At 36.9% G+C, this 19,117-nt stretch overlaps 1 protein-coding gene across 3 annotated transcripts in view; it reads left to right on the forward strand.

Moving 5' to 3' along the window:
• The first annotated feature begins 1,359 nt into the window (after positions 1 to 1,359).
• The window catches only part of LOC130554859 (netrin-G1), a 75,087-nt gene continuing 57,329 nt past the window's right edge, over positions 1,360 to 19,117 (forward strand). The window contains exons 1-2 of one of the 3 annotated variants that reach the window (XM_057334734.1): positions 1,360 to 1,470; positions 6,016 to 6,577. In XM_057334734.1, the coding sequence (XP_057190717.1) occupies positions 6,308 to 6,577 (270 nt within the window). In that variant the 5' untranslated portion in view covers positions 1,360 to 1,470; positions 6,016 to 6,307. Of the gene's footprint in view, positions 1,471 to 1,881; positions 2,190 to 5,589; positions 5,611 to 6,015; positions 6,578 to 19,117 lie in introns of those variants that run through there. The other 2 variants (XM_057334733.1, XM_057334735.1) reach the window with 2 other exon arrangements.

Consider the following 19,117-nt stretch of genomic DNA (forward strand, 5'->3'; position numbering starts at 1 on the left):
CTACTGTTGATCAAACATAGCAACGATCCAATAACATTACCAAATAAAGGACAGCATATGTCATTTAAATAAAATAAAAACAGCTGCTGGGAAATGGAACAGTGCCTATGCAGCGTTTTAGTATTGTTTGAATCTGTGATGTGTTTTCAAGAAGTTTTTGGTCTTGCTCATAGTGAAGCAAGAAAAACATTACAACTCCCAGATGTCTAAACTCTACTCTGTTGCTAACATTGCGTGGGAGGTTGTAGCTGATAAAAGCCATGGCAGGTGGGCTTCTCTTTGAGGCTATCAATAAACCGCTGAACAGAACTCAAAACAACTTCTCAGTTCACCAACAGGTGTCTAACCAAAACAGGGAGTTATAGGCAAACAATGCAAGCAAGTCTAATAGATAAGAAAATAAATAAAAAAGAGACTCAATTATGAAAACAACAGGGTAAAATGTATGGGCTTCAGTGGTTCCTGTGTTCCTGATCCAATCAAAGCAAACAACACAATTGCAGGACTTTGAATTATGTGTCAGGCCGATACCTAGTGTGAATGTAAGGCTGATTCAAAGATCAAAGATTTAATAGAAATGTCAAGTTCATGGCAACACTAACTGCAAACAAAGGCTGCAACCTACAATGCTCAGAGTTGTGTACTTCAGTCAAATGTTAATTCGGGTCTTGGCTGCGTTAAATCCCCTTCATCAGAATGGAAATTGCCTTGCAACTTTTTAATGGGTTTATAGGGCTATGTTGCATATAAATGGCTTAGGTAATCAATAACAATGCGTGTTTGTGAGGTCACACACAAAAGCTCTATCAGCACAGACACAGACAGACATTTTTAAGCATTTGGAGATAAAACCTTTACAATCCTTTTCCAAATACACTAGAGCTTGTCCGATTAAAAGTACAAATCAATCATGACTCCCACCTATCTCGCTCTCATATAAACACACAGTTACTTACTGTAATATTATTATTGTAATATTATTACAACATCAAAGAAACGGAATAATAAATTATTGATGTCAAGAAATGTACCGAATTTACATTTTCTTTTAAACCTTCTATGAAATTTAGCTTGGTGGTGTGGAAGCTGTTCAACCCCTAAACAGAGAGTAAACCTGCACTCACTAACATTTTCTAATAAATGACTGTTGTTTTATTATGTGGTTGTCAGGTTAAAAGAAGCTAACTAATTTTGAATGTTACCTCAAACGTATCAATATATTTTATCATTTATAATTTATATAAGGACATTCATTATTACGAAAATGCTTGAAGTCGTTTAAATCTGAAGAGCAGATCATAAATTGAGCAGATCGTGCACGTGGAATAACTAGTGATCATTCATCGCGCGCGCTGTTGTGAACTCTGTTCTGCTCCAACCATTCAAAGGGAACGAACGCTATATATTTCTCATAAGCAAGAAAAGCAACATTTACTGTGTGATATGGGGTATTTTAAAGAAAACGAAAAGGTCAGTAACCAGCAACTGCTTTGTATCAATTCTTCTTACAAGGTATAATCTGGCATGTAAGAAAACTGCAAGCAAATTTGATTCCTTAAATTGCGCTTTTATATGATATGTAATAAGCACCGAAATAGCCATTAAAAATAATTCACCCTGCTGATGTTAAGCAAACCAAAATTCTTTTTTTTTTAGTTTTCTTAGATATAAACGAGCTTTTGAACGTTCGAAATGCGCGTATAAAGACCAGAAATTTTGTATAGCCAGCATAATACACATATTTATATCTAACAGAAAAACCGGTTTAGCAGCCTAAACATCGTCGCGGCAGTGGTTTTCTTTAGGACCCAGCGGAGAGCTCCGACGTGGGGCTTCAATACGGTTCTCTATTCCCTCAAACTTACATTTGGAGATCGACGCTTTCAAGCATGTTAGTTGTTCTCTCTCAGGCAGGATGGGTAAGAACAGAGAACCTGTATTTTACTGAAAGTTTAGCTAATAACTCGTTTAATGGGACGAGGTGCTGTGCAATCTTTTTCAAAACGGTACGAGTTCATATAAGTATGTTGAAATATCCTTGTGTAAGAGTTCAGTTTGGTTGATGAACAGTTGACAGACGTGTAGGGGAACCTGCGCATTCCTCCGGCAGTTATTTGGGAGTTGAATTTCTGGGACAGGATTTGATCGTTTTCATACAGTGGATGCATTCAGTCTGGAAACCTGTCAAGGTGGGTTATATCGGTCACTCGCATGTGTTGCACAAATCAAAAGATTTGATAAATTTACAGGTAGCCTATATTCCGAGCAAACGTTCACGCAGATTCACTATCAATTACGACAGGTACAAAGTTATTTTATTCTTTAACATTTTGCTCGATTACAGTGCAATAAAGTTTATTGCGTTGTTGGTTTTAAACATGCAATGAGTGCAGTGCATCATGTTACCTACCCTTACAATTGTATCAGATATTCACTGTTTTAACAGCCTTTTTGTGGGACTGCTTAAAATCGCACATTCACTTTCGCACGCCCGTGTTATTTAATGATCTTCTAATGCTTTACGAGCGAGTTTCAGGAGCGTATGGTTTAGACGTTTTACTCTAATCTTAAACGTGTTTTGTTTTTAGAGAATAAGTCTAGTTGTTGTTGTTGTTAAAACAGTTTTGTCTCAGTATAGTTCGTTTAGTTGCAGACGTGTGCGTCTCCTGTTGCACTTTATCTACTCATCTAGTATAATCGGCCATTTATCATGACGCACGTTATAATTGTATTACAAGGAAATAAAAAAGGGCGAGACCCCAAATTGAATGCATGTGCTTTATCACATAATGGTATTTTTTAGTTGCCATGCATTTCCATCGTAACTGGGGCTCAATGGATATATTTACTTCAATGGAGTTAACTGGAAGTACGTGATCTCAGTGCTGCGCCCGCAGCTCACTATAGGAATTCAAGTAGCACTCTAGACGGCGCTTCGTCTGTGTGTCAGAGCATGCAAACCTTTCAGGAAAGAGGCATTCAATTATGCATGCATTTCTGGTGAATGTGGTCCGATGGGAAGCAAGTGACAGGCGGACGGTCACAAGCGTTCATGGAAGCATTGGTGCCTTTTAAAAGTGCCTTTCATTCACTTGTTAAGGATACACTTTAGCAGTGTACTTTCCTAAAAAAGAAAATAACAATAAATCTAGTTTTGAAGCTGACATCATTAACACCAAAGCAGATGCTAATTCTGTCAGATTGACAGTAAACAAAGCTTCACCTTTAAAAAGCTTACTTGCACAGGAAAGGTGCTAAACTGTTAAGACTTGTTTCAATTTCAGCACCTGGACAGCTCTACTCTTAACAATCAGCCTGTGTAAAGCACAGAGCGAGAGAGAGAGAGAGAGAGAGAGAGAGAGAGCAGTGGCAGCGGGGATTATAGAAATAGCATGAACGATCAAGCCATGTCAGTAGCATTGACACTATGAGGAACAACACTGCTGGTGGAAAGACCATTGAATAGAAGTATTCACAGCGGTTTCACAGGGCACCTGAGTGGCTGTAGCCAACGCAAGCCATATGGTATGAGTGTCTGCTGACTTAAAAACACTTTGGTATGCTTCAGTTGCCTAGGGAGTAAAATACAAGTGGACACAGGGGGGTGTTTTCAGCGGGTTTGATTTAAAGAGGATGAATGAAATAATAATCAGCAGCACATTCTCTTTGGACATATGGGACACTTGTAAAACATTCATGCTATTTTTTTGTAGCAAAAGCCCTCGTTTTCCTAAATTTTGATGTTAAAAAAGACATGTTGCACAGCAAAATCGCCAGTGTTAAAAAGGGTCAAATTAAATCTCACAGTGTTTATATAATCCACACTTTGAGAGTGTGGATTATATATACACTGTGAGTGTTAATTTGACTTTTTTTAACACTGGCGATTTTACTGTGTGCTCTCTGCAGTAAACAAACGGAAATTTCTCAGACGAGACTGATAACATATAGTAATGAAAGGCACTGTTATGTTATACAGTATGTTGCTCAGTACAGGTATGGAAATACCTGACTGATTTGAGGGGGAAAAACTTGATTTATTTGCCATGATCTAATGCTTCCACTGTCTCAATCCATCTCGTGAAAATTCCAGGAAGCTCTCATACTTCGGCTATCTCCCTCAGATGTATTAGTTTCCTCTCTAATGCAAGCCTGATAAGCTCACACTTCTCAAATTCCTAGTGTTAAGTGCATGGAAAAAATGTCTCTCCCATCTCTACAGTAACCCAATCACAGAACTGGGAGACTGACGCTTTATCTGGATTAGGAGTGTGATAAAACAGCTGTGTGATATCGGACCGAACCCTTATGGGTTAGATTTGATAAAACAGTTGTGTGATATCGGACCAAACCCTTATCTGTTCTTCTATCCATGACTGCCGCCTTAAACTCGCCGCCTGTTCTTGTGCTGTAGAGCAGCCACTATTTCAGTCCTATTACTGACATTTTTTATGAAACCCGTGATGCTGACGGCTATACAGCAATGTCTTATTAATCACATCCTACCCCGTGCCAGGGGCTGAACGTGGTAATTGGCTCCTTGTTAGACGTCAGCATGATTGACAGAGCACATTTAGTGGCTCCTCTGTCTCATCTATCATGGCTCGTCCCCAGTTTGAGGGGGCATGGATCTTATCACGTCAACCATACCCCTCTATCAGAGATTTCTCATTTTGACGGATATGATGAAAATTAGCATCGAGTGCATTCTGAAAACTGCACGTTCCTTTATAATCAATCGTCATGTTTATGCATATAAAAGACATTTTTATTATAGATTTTAACTATTTATGGTTACTGCGTAAAAGTGGACCGGTTATTAAAGTGATAGTTCACCCCAAAATTAAAATTCTGTCATCATTTTCTAACCTGTATGACTTTCGTTCTTCCAAAGAACACAAAAGAAGAAATGTTGAAGAATGTTGGCAACCGAACAGCGCCGGCACCCATTCACTGCTACTGTATGGACACAAAACCAATGCTAGTGAATGGGTGCCGGTTACCAACATTCTTCCAAATATATGTTTTTGTTGTGTTCTGCGGAAGAAAGAAAGTCACAGGTTTGAAATGGCCTGAGGGTGAGTAAATGATGACAGAATTTTTATTTTTGGGTGAACTATCATTTTAAGGCATGAACTTTTGCAAAAAAAGATTCTAAAAGGATACAGTTTCCGTAATAATTTCAGACAACTGGGTTTTGATTCATTCAAATCATTCATAACTGAAGAAATTCAAAACAACTTCAAAGAAGTTTACAAATTAATTTTATTTTACATCATCTGAAATCTCTAGTACTCAATCAAAACATAGGAGTTTAAAATGAATGCATGTCTATTAAAGGGATACTTCAACCACAAATAAAAATTCTGCCATCATTTACTCACCTTCGAGTTGTTCCAAATCTGTATACATTTCTTTGTTCTGATGAACACAGAGAAAGATATTTGGAAGAATGCTTATACGTATTCTTTTGTGTTCAACAGAAGAAAAAAAACCTACTATGAGAATCATCGGGGGCCAAGATCTGTTTGGTTATAAGCATTCTTCCAAATATCTTTCTCTGTGTTCATCAGAGCAAAGAAATGTATACAGATGTGGAACAACTCAGAGGTGAGTCAATGATGACAGTATTTTCATGTTTGGGTGAAGTATCCCTTTAAGCATAAAGTATGCACACAGTCTTCCAGAAAAAAAACGACATTGGCCTCTTTCCTCCACCGCCTGCCTCGCACTAGGACAGAATCCTTGAAATTTCAAAGAGCTGAGGGATTGTTGAGATCTGCAGACTTAGATGGTCTGTTTGTGCCTGCGGGGATGTTTGGCTATTTGTCTTCTGTAATAAGCAGGTATTTTTAGGATATTTCTCGATGAAATCTGTCTGGGCTCTAGAAAACACTTGACCCGCACCTCCTCACCTCTCCCAACCGGCTCCTCGTTATACGCGCAACACTAATCCTGAACCTCCTTCACTGACACGCTCTTGTTCTCTTCTCCTTTTGTTCTTATCCCCTACAGACTTTGGAGGACACGCAAGAAATAGAGATGGACGAGAGGATGTCCTGAAATGGCCCACACGAATGGCTTCGAGAAGGAATTAATATCCACACCTTACTGCAACATTGTCAAAACAACGCAATCGCGCACGCAGATACAAATGAATGAAATTAGATTGGCCTAAAGACGCTGAGTCAAAGCTGGCATGCTGCCACAGATTCCAGCCTCTTTCCCCCATTAAAGTTCAGTGCTAGCACAGAGGCTGTCTGCCTCATCACCCTCTGCCTGCTTATTATATATCAGAATCCATTTAATGAGGCATCAGAAGAAAGGGGGAACCATGTACTTACTAGTTTTTGCGCTACAGACCCTATGGGTGAGCTGGTGTCATGCCATGCAGCATTACCCGGCCTCATGGGGGCACTATGACGTTTGTAAATCCCAGGTGTACACAGAAGACCGCCTGGACTGGCACTATATGGCCTGCCAACCTGAAGCAACCGACATGACCAAATACCTGCGAGTGTCTTTGGACCCACCCAACATTACGTGTGGAGACCCACCGGAGATGTACTGTGCTCTGGTGAGTAATTTTTATAAAATGAGTAATAAAGAGAAGCACTTACCTGGTAAAAGGGTAAAATCACTCACTGCATCTCCAGTTTGTTTCACAGCTTTCATTCTGCAACAGGATAAATGAGCAAAAATGATCATATGTGACCCTGGATCACAAAACCAGTCTTAAGTAGCACGGGAATGTTTTTAGTAAAAGCCAAAAATACATTGTATGGGTCAAAATGATCGATTTTTCTTTTATGCCAAAAATCATTAGGATATTAAGTAAAGATCATGTTCCATGAAGATATTTTGTAAATTTCTTACCTTAAAAATATAAAAACTTTATTTTTGTGAGTGGATGGTCTGCCACAGTGCCTCTGATTAACAACTTCAAAGGCGATTTTCTCAATGTTTAGATTTTTTGCACTCTCAGATTCCAGAGTTTTAAACGGTTGTATCTCAGCCAGATATTGTCCTATTCTAACAACTCATATATCTATAGAAAGTTTATTTATTCAGCTTTCAGATTATGTAAAAATCTCAATTTCGAAAAATTGACACATACAGTAAGACTGGTTGCCCAGGGTCACATATATAATAATGTATGGAATATGTATTTCATGCACTTTTACAGTTTATAATATGGCGTTTATAATAAACTATGGACCAACACATCAACCCAGGGCCAGTGACATATAGACGCTTGACACGCAGAGTGACAGATCGGCTGATATCTGTGAAAAGGTGAATTATTTAGGGTGTTTGAGGGCGGTGTATTTTATTCATGAAGGGCTTTATTCAGAAATGGAACCAAGAAATACCAGTAATACACTGTCAAAAACACACATGTGGGAAGTGAGTAGATGTGTATAGGGAGACTGAAGCTAGTTGTCACACAGGGTTATACTGTATTTTAATAGTACAGTATACGGTTTGCGATTTTCGTCTTAAAATTCCAAAACAAAGTCTTGTTTTTTCTAGCAGTACTAGTATATTGGTTTCAAATCTAGCTCAAATCTATTTTAGAACGGAGTATTCATCACATCATCAAAAATCATCACATTGTATTGCATAATACATAATGGCAAGCAAGTGAACAAAATAAAACACAATAACGTACATTCTTATCATGAAAGTTGTCACAGCTTCATTGGGGCAATGTATTAAATATTGTGAACAATTCTTTAATTATATATTTTTTCATTTGTTTTAATCAAAACTCAAAAATATGTTATTTCATGTTCATTCTATATTCCTGAACAGTATAATCTACTCATTAAAAATAAGCAAACTGTACTCAAAACTGTGAAAAAGTTCATTTATCTTACAACTTTTAAGTGTGTTTAACCATTTTAATATTTTGAGTTCCAGGCTCACAAAAATAATACATTTTAATTATATCTTCCAATGACGTCAGAGCGATTCCCAGCATGCATTGTGTGGACTGGATAATTGGAAGTAAATCTCGAAAGTGTTATTTTATGTATTTATATTAAAATTACAATGGGAGGAGGCTTATAAATGTTTAGAATTCTGCTCTATTCTGTTATTTAAAGTGTTTTGTGACATTAGTGATTTTAATGAGGTTACCATTGTGTAGACGAGTAGAGCATTTGCTTAGGAGGAAAACAGACTCATTTCAAATTTTAAGTGTTTGATCTGAAGGCATTACATTGGTAATGCTACAGCTGTAATTGGCTGTTGTTCCTTCATGACAACATTGATAAGTGAAACTCAAGTACATGTAAAATGAAATAATGAAAAATGAAGTTTATTCAAGATGAATTATTTTGAGTTTACTATACTTGTGTTTAGTGTTCTTCACTCAAAAGAATTGCGTTATCAACTTAAAATTATGAGGTAATCAGTTTCCTTAAATGTTTTGAGTTATCTTAACTTATCGGGGTTTACAGTGTTCAACGAATGACTTCAGTTGATAAAAATAAACCTACAATGGGAAATATTGCCTACATTATTGATTTTGCCTACATTATTGATTATCATGAAAACTAATATGTGACCCTGGATGACAAAACCAGTCTTAAGTAGCACGGGAACATTTTTAGTAAAAGACAAAAATACATTGTGTGGGTCAAAATTATCGATTTTTCTTTTATGCCAAAAATCATTAGGATATTAAGTAAAGATCATGTTCCATGAAGATATTTTGTAAATTTCCTACCTTAAATATATAAAAACTTTATTTTTGTGAGTGGATGGTCTGCCACAGTGCCCCTGATTAACAACTTCAAAGGCAATTTTCTCAATATTTTGATTTTTATGCGCTCTCAGATTCCTGAGTTTTAAACGGTTGTATCTCAGCCAGATATTGTCCTATTTTAACAACTCATATATCTATAGAAAGTTTATTTATTCACATTTCAGATTATATAAAAATCTCAATTTCGAAAAATTGACCCATAAAACTGGTTTTGTTGTCCAGAGTCACATATTAATCTGAAATCCCCTTCTCCCCCACTCTGAATTTTTACGCTTTAATCCATCAATTTCTGTTCTACCGGATATAACCCTTTATAAAAACTAATTACCGAATGAGACAATAAACCAATAACAGACTGACTACTGTAGGTACAGGACGCCAATATTTCAACACAGTGGCGCCCAGGCTTAGATCATCTAACCTATGTGAGGTCTAACAGTCATAGAGGTCTATGTTTATCTCATTTTAGCTGATAAAACAATGAAAGTTGATTTCATAATGCAGTGTGCCTTAGGGGAAAATGAGGTTGGGAAAACAAGGGTGTCATGTAACAGCAACCAGGAGTTATGTGTTAAGTGCAGTGCTCAAGGGCACAATAGCGATGCTTAATGTTTGGTTGTACAGAACACAGAGTATCTTGTTACTCCGCAATATTTTCTCTTGGTGCCTCATTAGGCATTTTATAGTGGAAAGGAAGAGCAGTATTTCTGATATAATTAAACACTTAAACTAATTTACTAACTCCACACCATGGCTTCAATCCATTAAAAGATTCAATCAGTTGTGTTTGCTAAGCAGCTTAAACTTCCTGGCATGATCAAATGTAATAGGGAAAAGGAACAGCAGATGGTTAATTTAAGATGCTATCAAATTTTTATGAGTAACCCCCCAAATGTGAGATGACTGGTGTAAAGTAAACAAGTAAATAAAGCACTGCTGTGGGCCCCATCCAAACATGTTCAACATTTCACCTTGTGCCCAACATGAATTCAACATATGAATACAGACACATATACACAAAGAGTGTGTCCCAAACAGTATTTGGGCACTTGCGGATATCATAACAAAAATGATCAACTGGATACGTTCTTCAATGACCTAATGCATTTTTACAACTTCTAAAATGTGTGGATATTAAATAACAAATGATCAATAGTGACATTCATTCAAAATAATTAATTTCTAGCATAACATTGCTGTTTATATTAAATATAATAAATAAAACATATAACATATTATATATAAAATATTAGTGGTAAAAATAAAAATATAGATATGGATACTTTTTGGTTCTCAAACTTCATACATCCACAAAAAATGACATTGGGATGAGTTGATTTAAAGTATTACCCTTCTCAGTTTGCTCTAGCATTTCTTGTGTGCTGATAATATTTGTTCTTTTTTGTGTTTTTAGGGCCAGTGTGTAGACTATTTCAGAGTCAACAACATAAATAAACGTTATGTGGCCCAAAGTTAACTTCCAGTAGACCTCCTCAAAGAATCAAACACTGTTGAGTAGTTATAATTTAATTTATCAAAATTAAAACTTCATTAATTTACAATAAAATAGTGATATAAATATTTAATATAAATTAAATAACATTATTATTATTATTATTATTACTACATTATATTGTAACCAAACACACACCAGAAGTTAACTTCGGGTCAGGTGCGTGCATCCGATGAAACAGTCTATACAGTTTTTAGGGCCAGTGTTTACATGCAGATAATAAACACAAAAGGCATGTGCATGAAATGTGTTAACAGTTAATTTATTTTTAATTCAGTACATCCTCTGATTTCCAAAGGTGAACAACTGCATGTTTTTTTTAAAATGCCCCTGCACCTTTATACAATTTACTGTTTTTTTATATTAAAAATGTCTGTGGGGAAATTTGACTGAAACGTATCTTATTGAAGTTACTGTTTAACTGAAGATGTCTTAGATGTCTGAAAAGTCTGCCTACAGGTAGGAAGCCATGACAGGAATTTTAACAATCCAGCAGCGCGAGACTTGAGACGTGCTCCCGGGGAGAGAGATTTTCTGAAATAATCTAAAGCTAAAAACACAAAAAGGCATCTTCTGAACTCAGCCAGAGGTTTTATTCAGTGTGGATCAGTAGTGTCGTCTTTATTAATAAAATAAATGCAAAAGACTTTGTTGTAGTTCTCTTTGGACTGGTCCAGACTTGGACTGATGGGCCGGTGCTCTTTCCCTGACTGAAATTAAAATGTGATGTTTAAAGAAGGGAGTTCATCCCTGAAACGCCATTATTCCAGTGTCCTTAGTAATGTGACAGAACATTATTATTGAAAATAAAAACGTGATTGCTGGTCTATAGTATGTTGTGCTCTCTAAATATTACCTCACTCTGTATGAAATCTGAGCGTGAGGACAACATGACCTGTGGTTCCACAATAGCAATGAATCTGTTTTGTTTCACGATCTATCACCTCTTTTACTCATTTATCACCTGCACAGAAGTGGGAGTCTGGGCTCCACACACACACATAGCAGAAGATGGAGTGTATGGGACAGCTTTTTTGCAGCAGGGAGTTAACCCTGATTTTATTTTTAGCTGCAACAACAAGGGAACGTGTCCAAAAACATGTAGATGAGTATTTTCTCCTCTAGTTCTCTATAACCTTACATCTTAAGCTTGTTTGCGAAATCAACAAAAATACAGTACAGCGATCCAATGTTCTCTTCTTTTCGCAATTATTGTATTGATAATTTAGCAATATACTGTACATCAAGTAAGCTGTCCTGAATTACCACTTCAGTTTACCAATTACCAAAAACCTCGAAGTTCATACTAAACAAAAGCAGTTGTTTTGTCTATTTTTTGCACTCCTACAAAAAATCTAAATGCAGCCCAAGCCGGATCAACTGAGCAAAACACAAACAGCATAAACAAGAGAAATAAAACAAACAGTGTCCCAATGGTGTTATACTAAATATCAGCACTGCCGGAATGCCACTTGATCAATTAGATTATTAAACTTTCCTATTCCTAAACTATTGGTTAGAGCATGGCGCTAGCAACGCCACAATCATGGGTTCGATCCCAGGGGATTGCACATACTCAGAAACATAGTTTAATGCAATGTAAGTCCCTTTGGATAAAAGAGTCTGCTAAATGTAAATGTAAACTGTTAAACAGTATGATATTTAGGCTTCACGACACAATTTTCCTGCAACGCTAGATCCTGCAATTAATAAAGCAGGTTTAGCATAACACATTCATCTTGTTAATTAAAACAAAGTGCTCAATTACTCTCCATCCATTCTAATTGCTTTGGGGCGGGGCCATTAATACAAAGATGCTCTAGCAAGATTTTAAAGATCAATTATAACTACAAAAGTGGCAAAAGCAAGTAAGAGACACTAGTATCTACTTAATATACATAATTTCAAGGAATGTGAAAAAATCTCCAAGGAAAGGATTTGCACTACAAAAACAGCATTCTTTTAAGGTCAATACCTATTTTTAATGTTAAAAGTTATGCAGATGACAAAAGCTATTTCGGAAGCTGCATACCAGTGCATACACAAGCAGTGTTATTTTACCTTTTTAACTTCTTAATGATAAACCTTTGTTTTAGGAAGGATATTAATTAACTACACTAAAACTAATCTTCACCAGATGTCTGTCTAACACAAAACAATAATGGCCTTTTATCACTTTGGTTCAAGACTCAAAAGCGAGTCAATACGATACAAGCTCACGGTACGATATATGGCGCAAAATAGTCTGGGCTCACAACATTTGCCACAAATTCTCACTAAGATAGACATTGTATTTAACCCACTGGACAGACTCTATCTAAAGGTACTATGTCATGTCCATTTCTCAACATCCATGTATTCCACAGTTTTTTGTACCTGGAGATTCTTTGGAACAATAAATCAATCATGACTTTATGGTATAAAACACTACAGCCCATTGAACAGACTATGTTGGCATTCTCATTTGCTTCCAGTAAAACATGTCTAAGGTCCACAGATTCCTAGTAGATTATTGTTTATATTTTATTATTCTTATGGTGTTTGACCTGTTCCTTCAGAATGGATCAAAGTGAACAGAGATGCCTGATCACCATGAGGTCCCCAAGCAGCTTAAGCAAGCAGATGAGCATGCGCTCTAAGCTGCTCTGAAATCATCCAAATATGGCCAGGTTTTATGACAGTACTGTCTTTGTCTTGGAATGATAAGAAAAATATTTATAGTGCCTCTTGTTTGGTGGTTCAGTTGTTGGGGATGAATTTCATTCAAAACGCTCTGTGGATACTGACATCATCAAAACAAGTCATGACAAGGTGGCTTTTGGTATGCGAAAGACTGCTATAGGAAAGGGTTTAGGGTTAGGTAAGTTAGGGTGGATGACAAAGACATGGAAAGATTTCTGTTTCCTGTCAGAAATATTTTTATATGTAATTTTTCTAGGTGAGGATAAAATGTCATTGTGCAGGGACATTTAAGCATCCAGGGCCCGGTTGCATAAAGCACCTTAAGTGTTTCCCTTAAGTATGACACTTAAGGGGTGATTTCCCTTTACCAAAGACAATAGGAGAATAACTTAAGTAAAACTTAAGGTATACTTAAAGGCGGGGTGTCTGATTTCTCTTAGCCGTTGTTGATGTTCAAATCACCAAAACAGACACACCCCTACCCCTATCTTTCGCTTTCGTCAGCGCTCGGTACTGTACACCTTACTGCTGATAGGCTACAAGGTTGTTTTGGTACTCGGCCCGACTTTGTCTAAACAAGCGTAATTCGGAAATCGGACACCTGGGGACGCCTTTAAGAACACGCTTAAGGGAAAATTACAATTAAGGTGCTTTATGCAACCGGGCCCAGAAGTTTCATTTCTCAGTGGATATACATAAGTAAAAATATGAATAATGCAGAGAGTATAAAGAGGAATTAAGGAGTTCTTGACCAGTAATCCTATAGTGAATGTGCTGACTGCTGAGATGGAGTGATGGAGAATGACAGAGAGACTTGCTGTTTAAACGTAATGAATCTACAGATGGGATTTAATGGAATTTTGAATTGCATTATTCAAACATTAACCTTCAGCTTATTTCATAACATTTCTATATAAAATAATCAACACAGTTACTTATTAAACTTCAATGCTTGCAGTGTGTTTATAGCACACGTGACATCGCAACACATTAGCAAAGGTTTTTTTATGTTGCTTATAGGTTTTCTCCACAAAGCTGCCCCGACAATACACGACAAGCTACAATGGATTCTACATACTTTGTTTTTCTTTTTTTTGTGATGTCATGTCTGGTGTGGTGTTCATTTTCTCAATTAAATGTTTCATTAAAAAAGAAATGGAAATAGTAGTTTTGAAATCTGAACATATGTCAATCTATAATAGGTATGAAGGAAAACCAGATTTGGGTGAATACAGACATCTAGCAACATTTCCCAAATTCAATCACTTCTCACTCTTTTTATTTTATGTTATTTACTGCTATGGGAATACCAACCACACATAAATTACCACAAAGCAACTTATCAGTCTCATTTCCCTAAAAAAAGCCAATCTTAAGCCAAGATCCGGCAAATAAATTAATGAAACTAAGGGCTTTTGGCAATCCAGCACAAACTGTCTGCCAGCCGTGTGCTCCAGACGGCAAGGGATTCCTTACAGAGTCTGGCCTGCTGGCTCTGGCACTGTGAATTTCCCATCCTCGCCCTGATCTGAGCAGCTCGGCAGTCTTTGAGGTAGGGGCCTGATGAGCATTTGTCAGACTAGCAACCGAGAGAAAGACTGAAGGGATCACAGAGGTCTCAGATGGTGAAAGGGTGAATTACTCATACAGAAGCTGCAAAACCGCTTTTGTTTGGACAGTTGCTAGAGAGATAGTTTATGGGTAATACACTTCATAACGTGCAATAGCCATAAACACTGTTGTTCTTTGTAAAACTATGAGTGATTCTGTGTGGTACCCTTGAGGCTCCAGAGAAGACTTGTCAGCCTGAGGTGTTTTATTGCAGGCCCAAGGAAGCTCTGCTTGCTTGTTTAAGTGGCTGAGGAGAGGAGCTGGCAGTGGCCTGTGTAAGTTTTGGCAGTGGAGGGGGAACAGACAGCTGCCCCAGACTGAAAAAACCAAGCTTAATGTGGTCAGAGATCATCAATATAATATGTGAAATCTGTTCCAGCTTCAGAGAAGACTAAGAAGAGATAAAACAGAAAAAAATCTCAGGGTAGCGAAGTCAATTTTTGCTTAAACACATGACTTAAAGGTGCACTCAGTATTATTATGGTTATGTTGCACTAGTAAACGTTCATGTAAGCACATCCAAAACATCTTCAGGTGCACACTGTTGTTCTCCATTTATTCAATTAAAAGTGACACTATGTGGCACCAGTCCAATGTAGCATAGCAAGCGTCGAAGACCTCTTTCGATGACGTAAACAATGATGCTGGTCCAGAAGTTTCAGTTACAAAAACGTTTGAACAAAATACAACCAACAAAATATGTAGCATTTAAAAAAATACTAATAATAAATAAATAAAAACTAAAACCGGATGTGCTTCTGGACCAGTGTTTACATCTTGCAAAGTGGTCTATATTTAGCACCTTTTGGCACAAATGCACGTAACCAATGCCAAAGTACAGATTTTCCACATGGTGTCCATTTAAAGATGCCAAGAAAGGGAAATATAATTCTGACCTGCAAACTTCTCCAATAGGAATTCTACTGAAAACCCATGGCTGGAAGTCCCTCCTCCACATCCTCCCTAATCCACATTCAAAGAAATCCCATCTCAAAAGGATTGTTTAGACAAAAAATATGAGCATCACATTGTAAGTGTATTACAGTTCAAGCATTACCTGTTAGATTGAGGGAGGTGTTGAAATTTTCATAATAGCAATAAGCAAGCCACAGATGCCGTAAGGTTGGTAAAAAATAACATGAACTATTCCTTTGGGCAGTAATACAAGGCGGTGACAGCTTTGCAATTCGTAATATATATTAATTAGAGTCTAAAAAAAGAATTCTTCCCAAATCCATTAGAATCATCAGCTGCTGTTGTGAGATATGTGAAATCGGTTATATTTGGGATAGATTAGAATTTGTGAAGGTAAAAAATGAAATACATTAGATAAATAAAAGAAAGCTTCTTGAGAAACAAAAGTCAAAAAGGTTTAGAAATATGAGCGACACTAGGGGTTTATACTACTAACTGCAATCACTAATATCAATTTAGGACTGTTTTATTAAGGATGTTTCAGACATTTGATGATTGGAATAAATGATAAAATAATAAATATTGGAATAATAGTATTAGCTATTCTGCAAAAATCGGAGGCTTGTTTAAAATAAACAGTTATTTTTTTTAAAACAAAGCCAAAGAAATTAAAACATGTTTCTTTACTTAGTTTCTCTTCATTTAGATATTGAGAATTTCAAAGGCATAACTTCATGGTATAGTTGTTGGCAAAAATAATTTTGGGAACTTTTCAATTTTAGCAGTAATATTGATGAATTATCTTAATAAAAAAAGACTCCCAGTAGATGTAATGTTTCAACATTTATTACAAAGCAAATATGTTTAATCAAAGGACGTCCCGGCGCACATTCACAGAGTTCTGGGCTGATCCTCGAATATTCACTGACCACAGAGCCGCCCATGCTTCATCACAGTAACTCAAGGACTAATATTAAACAGAATGCAAAGTCAGAAAGCTTGAAGTCATCTTCCATTTCTTCACTAGTACAGCCGCGCTGATGAGAAAAGCAGCTCATTAATCATGCTATGAAGTTTCTATGAATAACCCTACAGTAAAGGGGCAATCAGTAATACATGAATAGTCAGATGGTTAATCAGCCCGAGCCTGTTGTATAATTCTCTTCATAAGTGTGACATCTTTAAATTATTAGTGAGGGTCACTTGTTTCACAGAAACTATCTGTGTATTGGGCATTGTGAGGAAAGACACTGCGAGCCTAGAGCTTGTTGATGTTGTTCAATAAAATAAAAAAGGTGAAAGAAAATAAAAGCGTCAGGCAGGTGCGGATGTTTAGGTTCAAGGGGTGTCCCATCATCAGTAGTCTGCATTGTTCTTTTTAGTTTCTGATGCTTAAACAGCCAAGAATGCTTCCGTATTTAGTCCATGCACATTTTGATAGCTATAGACTTTATTAAAAAGACAAACACCAATATATAAGAAAATGGCTTGGTCACACCTGAGAAATTCAGCTCGATTTTACACAATGAATATCTGATTTGCCTAGCTGTAAGCGGTAATAGTGCGTGAAACTTTAGTATGACAATAAAATTAATTTACCTTTTCAACACATGCGATAAAAAGTGAGTACATCTCAAGTACATTATAAGTCAGTCAAGCAGTGTCTAAAGATCTTTTTTCATACGCATATATACTGTAGCTGCAGGCATACTGTGTGCACTGACAATGTATATAGCATTTTCTTTCACCTACCACCAATGGTTTGGTAAGATTTCACTTGTTATTGGTGGTATTAAGAAAATCTGAAAGTCAGTACAATGTACTGCATAGTACAATGAGCTACTCACACATGTAGTCAATATTCAAATTGATAATGCAAATCTCTACATAAAATATAGGAAAAACCTAAATGAAAGTGCTTTGTATCATTACCATTGTGGATTATGCCAAATGCAGAAAACAAATAAAGAGGAAATGAGTTTGTAAACTTAATTCTTTTGCTTTACATACAGAGTGATGGGAAGAGCCGGTGATGGAATTCTGACAGCTTGTTGCATTAAACCCCATCTCAAACCCCCTCTGGATAATGAAGCGGTGATAAGTTTCTCCCAGCTAAACCAAAGACCATGGGATAGATAATGAGACCAGTTCAGTGTTTCTCCTAGGTTTACGGCTTTGGGGGGGGGGGGGTCTGCGGTATCTATATTTTTTTGCGGCTGAGGTCCGGACAATACTTTTTTTTTTAATAATGTTAAATCAATCAATCTAATGTTTTATCAGGCCATTTACTTTATATTCTATATAGCCACAGTCTGTATGAAACATAGAAGGTCTGGTAACTGAGAAAATGTGTTGTAGGCTCTGGTGCTGAAGTGAAGTCCCTTTGGTCTGTTTTAATATTTAAAAAAACTACTGACAACAAACTGTAACAACTGAAATAAATATATCATGAGCAGGAGTACTTACAAAGTTACTAACAGCCTTTCCATGCCATTCATACTAGAACTGATTCTAAATATTCTTTCCAATTAAAACATGATTCACAATGAAATGCTCTTAACATGCTGATTATTTGTGCTATTAATATCATAAATGCTATATGTAGATACAAGACGGTATGTTTTATAATCTGTCACAAACCTACAGTATATAGCAAACAGTAAACTGACTGACAGCTAAAAATACTTGATCTCTGCTGCATTTTCGTTTACTTAAGCTTTACAGAAATAGTGTCCATTTATTTACCTGCTCTTGGTGTCTGCAGGTCTTTATATGCGACGTGTCATTGGCTGGAGAAGCCGCACTCACGGAGCGGAAAAAGTTAAAATGAAGCACGTTTGGCGCTAAATAAAGATATTAGAGGTTATAGCAGCAAAATATAATCAACATAAATGTCCCTGAGTGCGCATGATGTGTACATCTCAGTTATGTAGACGCGCTGCTCAATTTAAAGGTGCAGTGAACTAGGACCACAGTTTTAACCCGAGCTTTTGTTATATAAGAGGGAATCGTATTCAAGCGAACATCCTGTAAGTGTCAGACCTGAAAACACCCTTGTACTTTAATAACAACAGTTATTGACATGAGGCTCAGCGAACGGCAGGTTCTGGAATGCACCTATAGGTTGAACACCGACTACTATCAACACCTACTTCTCTAGCCCTGCCCACTGGTTAGCGCATGACAGTACTGAACACAAGCTGCACGGAACCAGATAGAGCGAGTGTAAGCATCATGCCGTTAAAGATCGCAAAATATTGTGCAGTGCCTGGTTGTGGAAGAACACAGTCGTTGCATTACCTTCCTTCGGATTCTGACATTAGTAATGCGTGGTTGAAGTTTATTTTTAAAGACGTTCCAGCTCACGTGGAGGAAAACATTGAGCGTTTGTTCGCTTCATATCAATGCAGATTCCTTGAACAAGTCTTTGCGGAGAGACTAAAATTAAAAAGCAGTGCTATGCCGTCAATATTGGATCCGATAGGAATGGCGCAGCAATCTTATGTGAGTACAACATATTTGTACTATGCCATAAAATATTTATTAAATAATAAAACAAAAAACCCACAAGGGGGGAACAAACACTATAAACCAAAGACTCCTTACAAAAAGGGAAAACAAAA

The sequence above is a fragment of the Triplophysa rosa genome, linkage group LG5 (genome assembly GCF_024868665.1).
Source record: "Triplophysa rosa linkage group LG5, Trosa_1v2, whole genome shotgun sequence".
NCBI classification, from domain to species: domain Eukaryota; kingdom Metazoa; phylum Chordata; class Actinopteri; order Cypriniformes; family Nemacheilidae; genus Triplophysa; species Triplophysa rosa.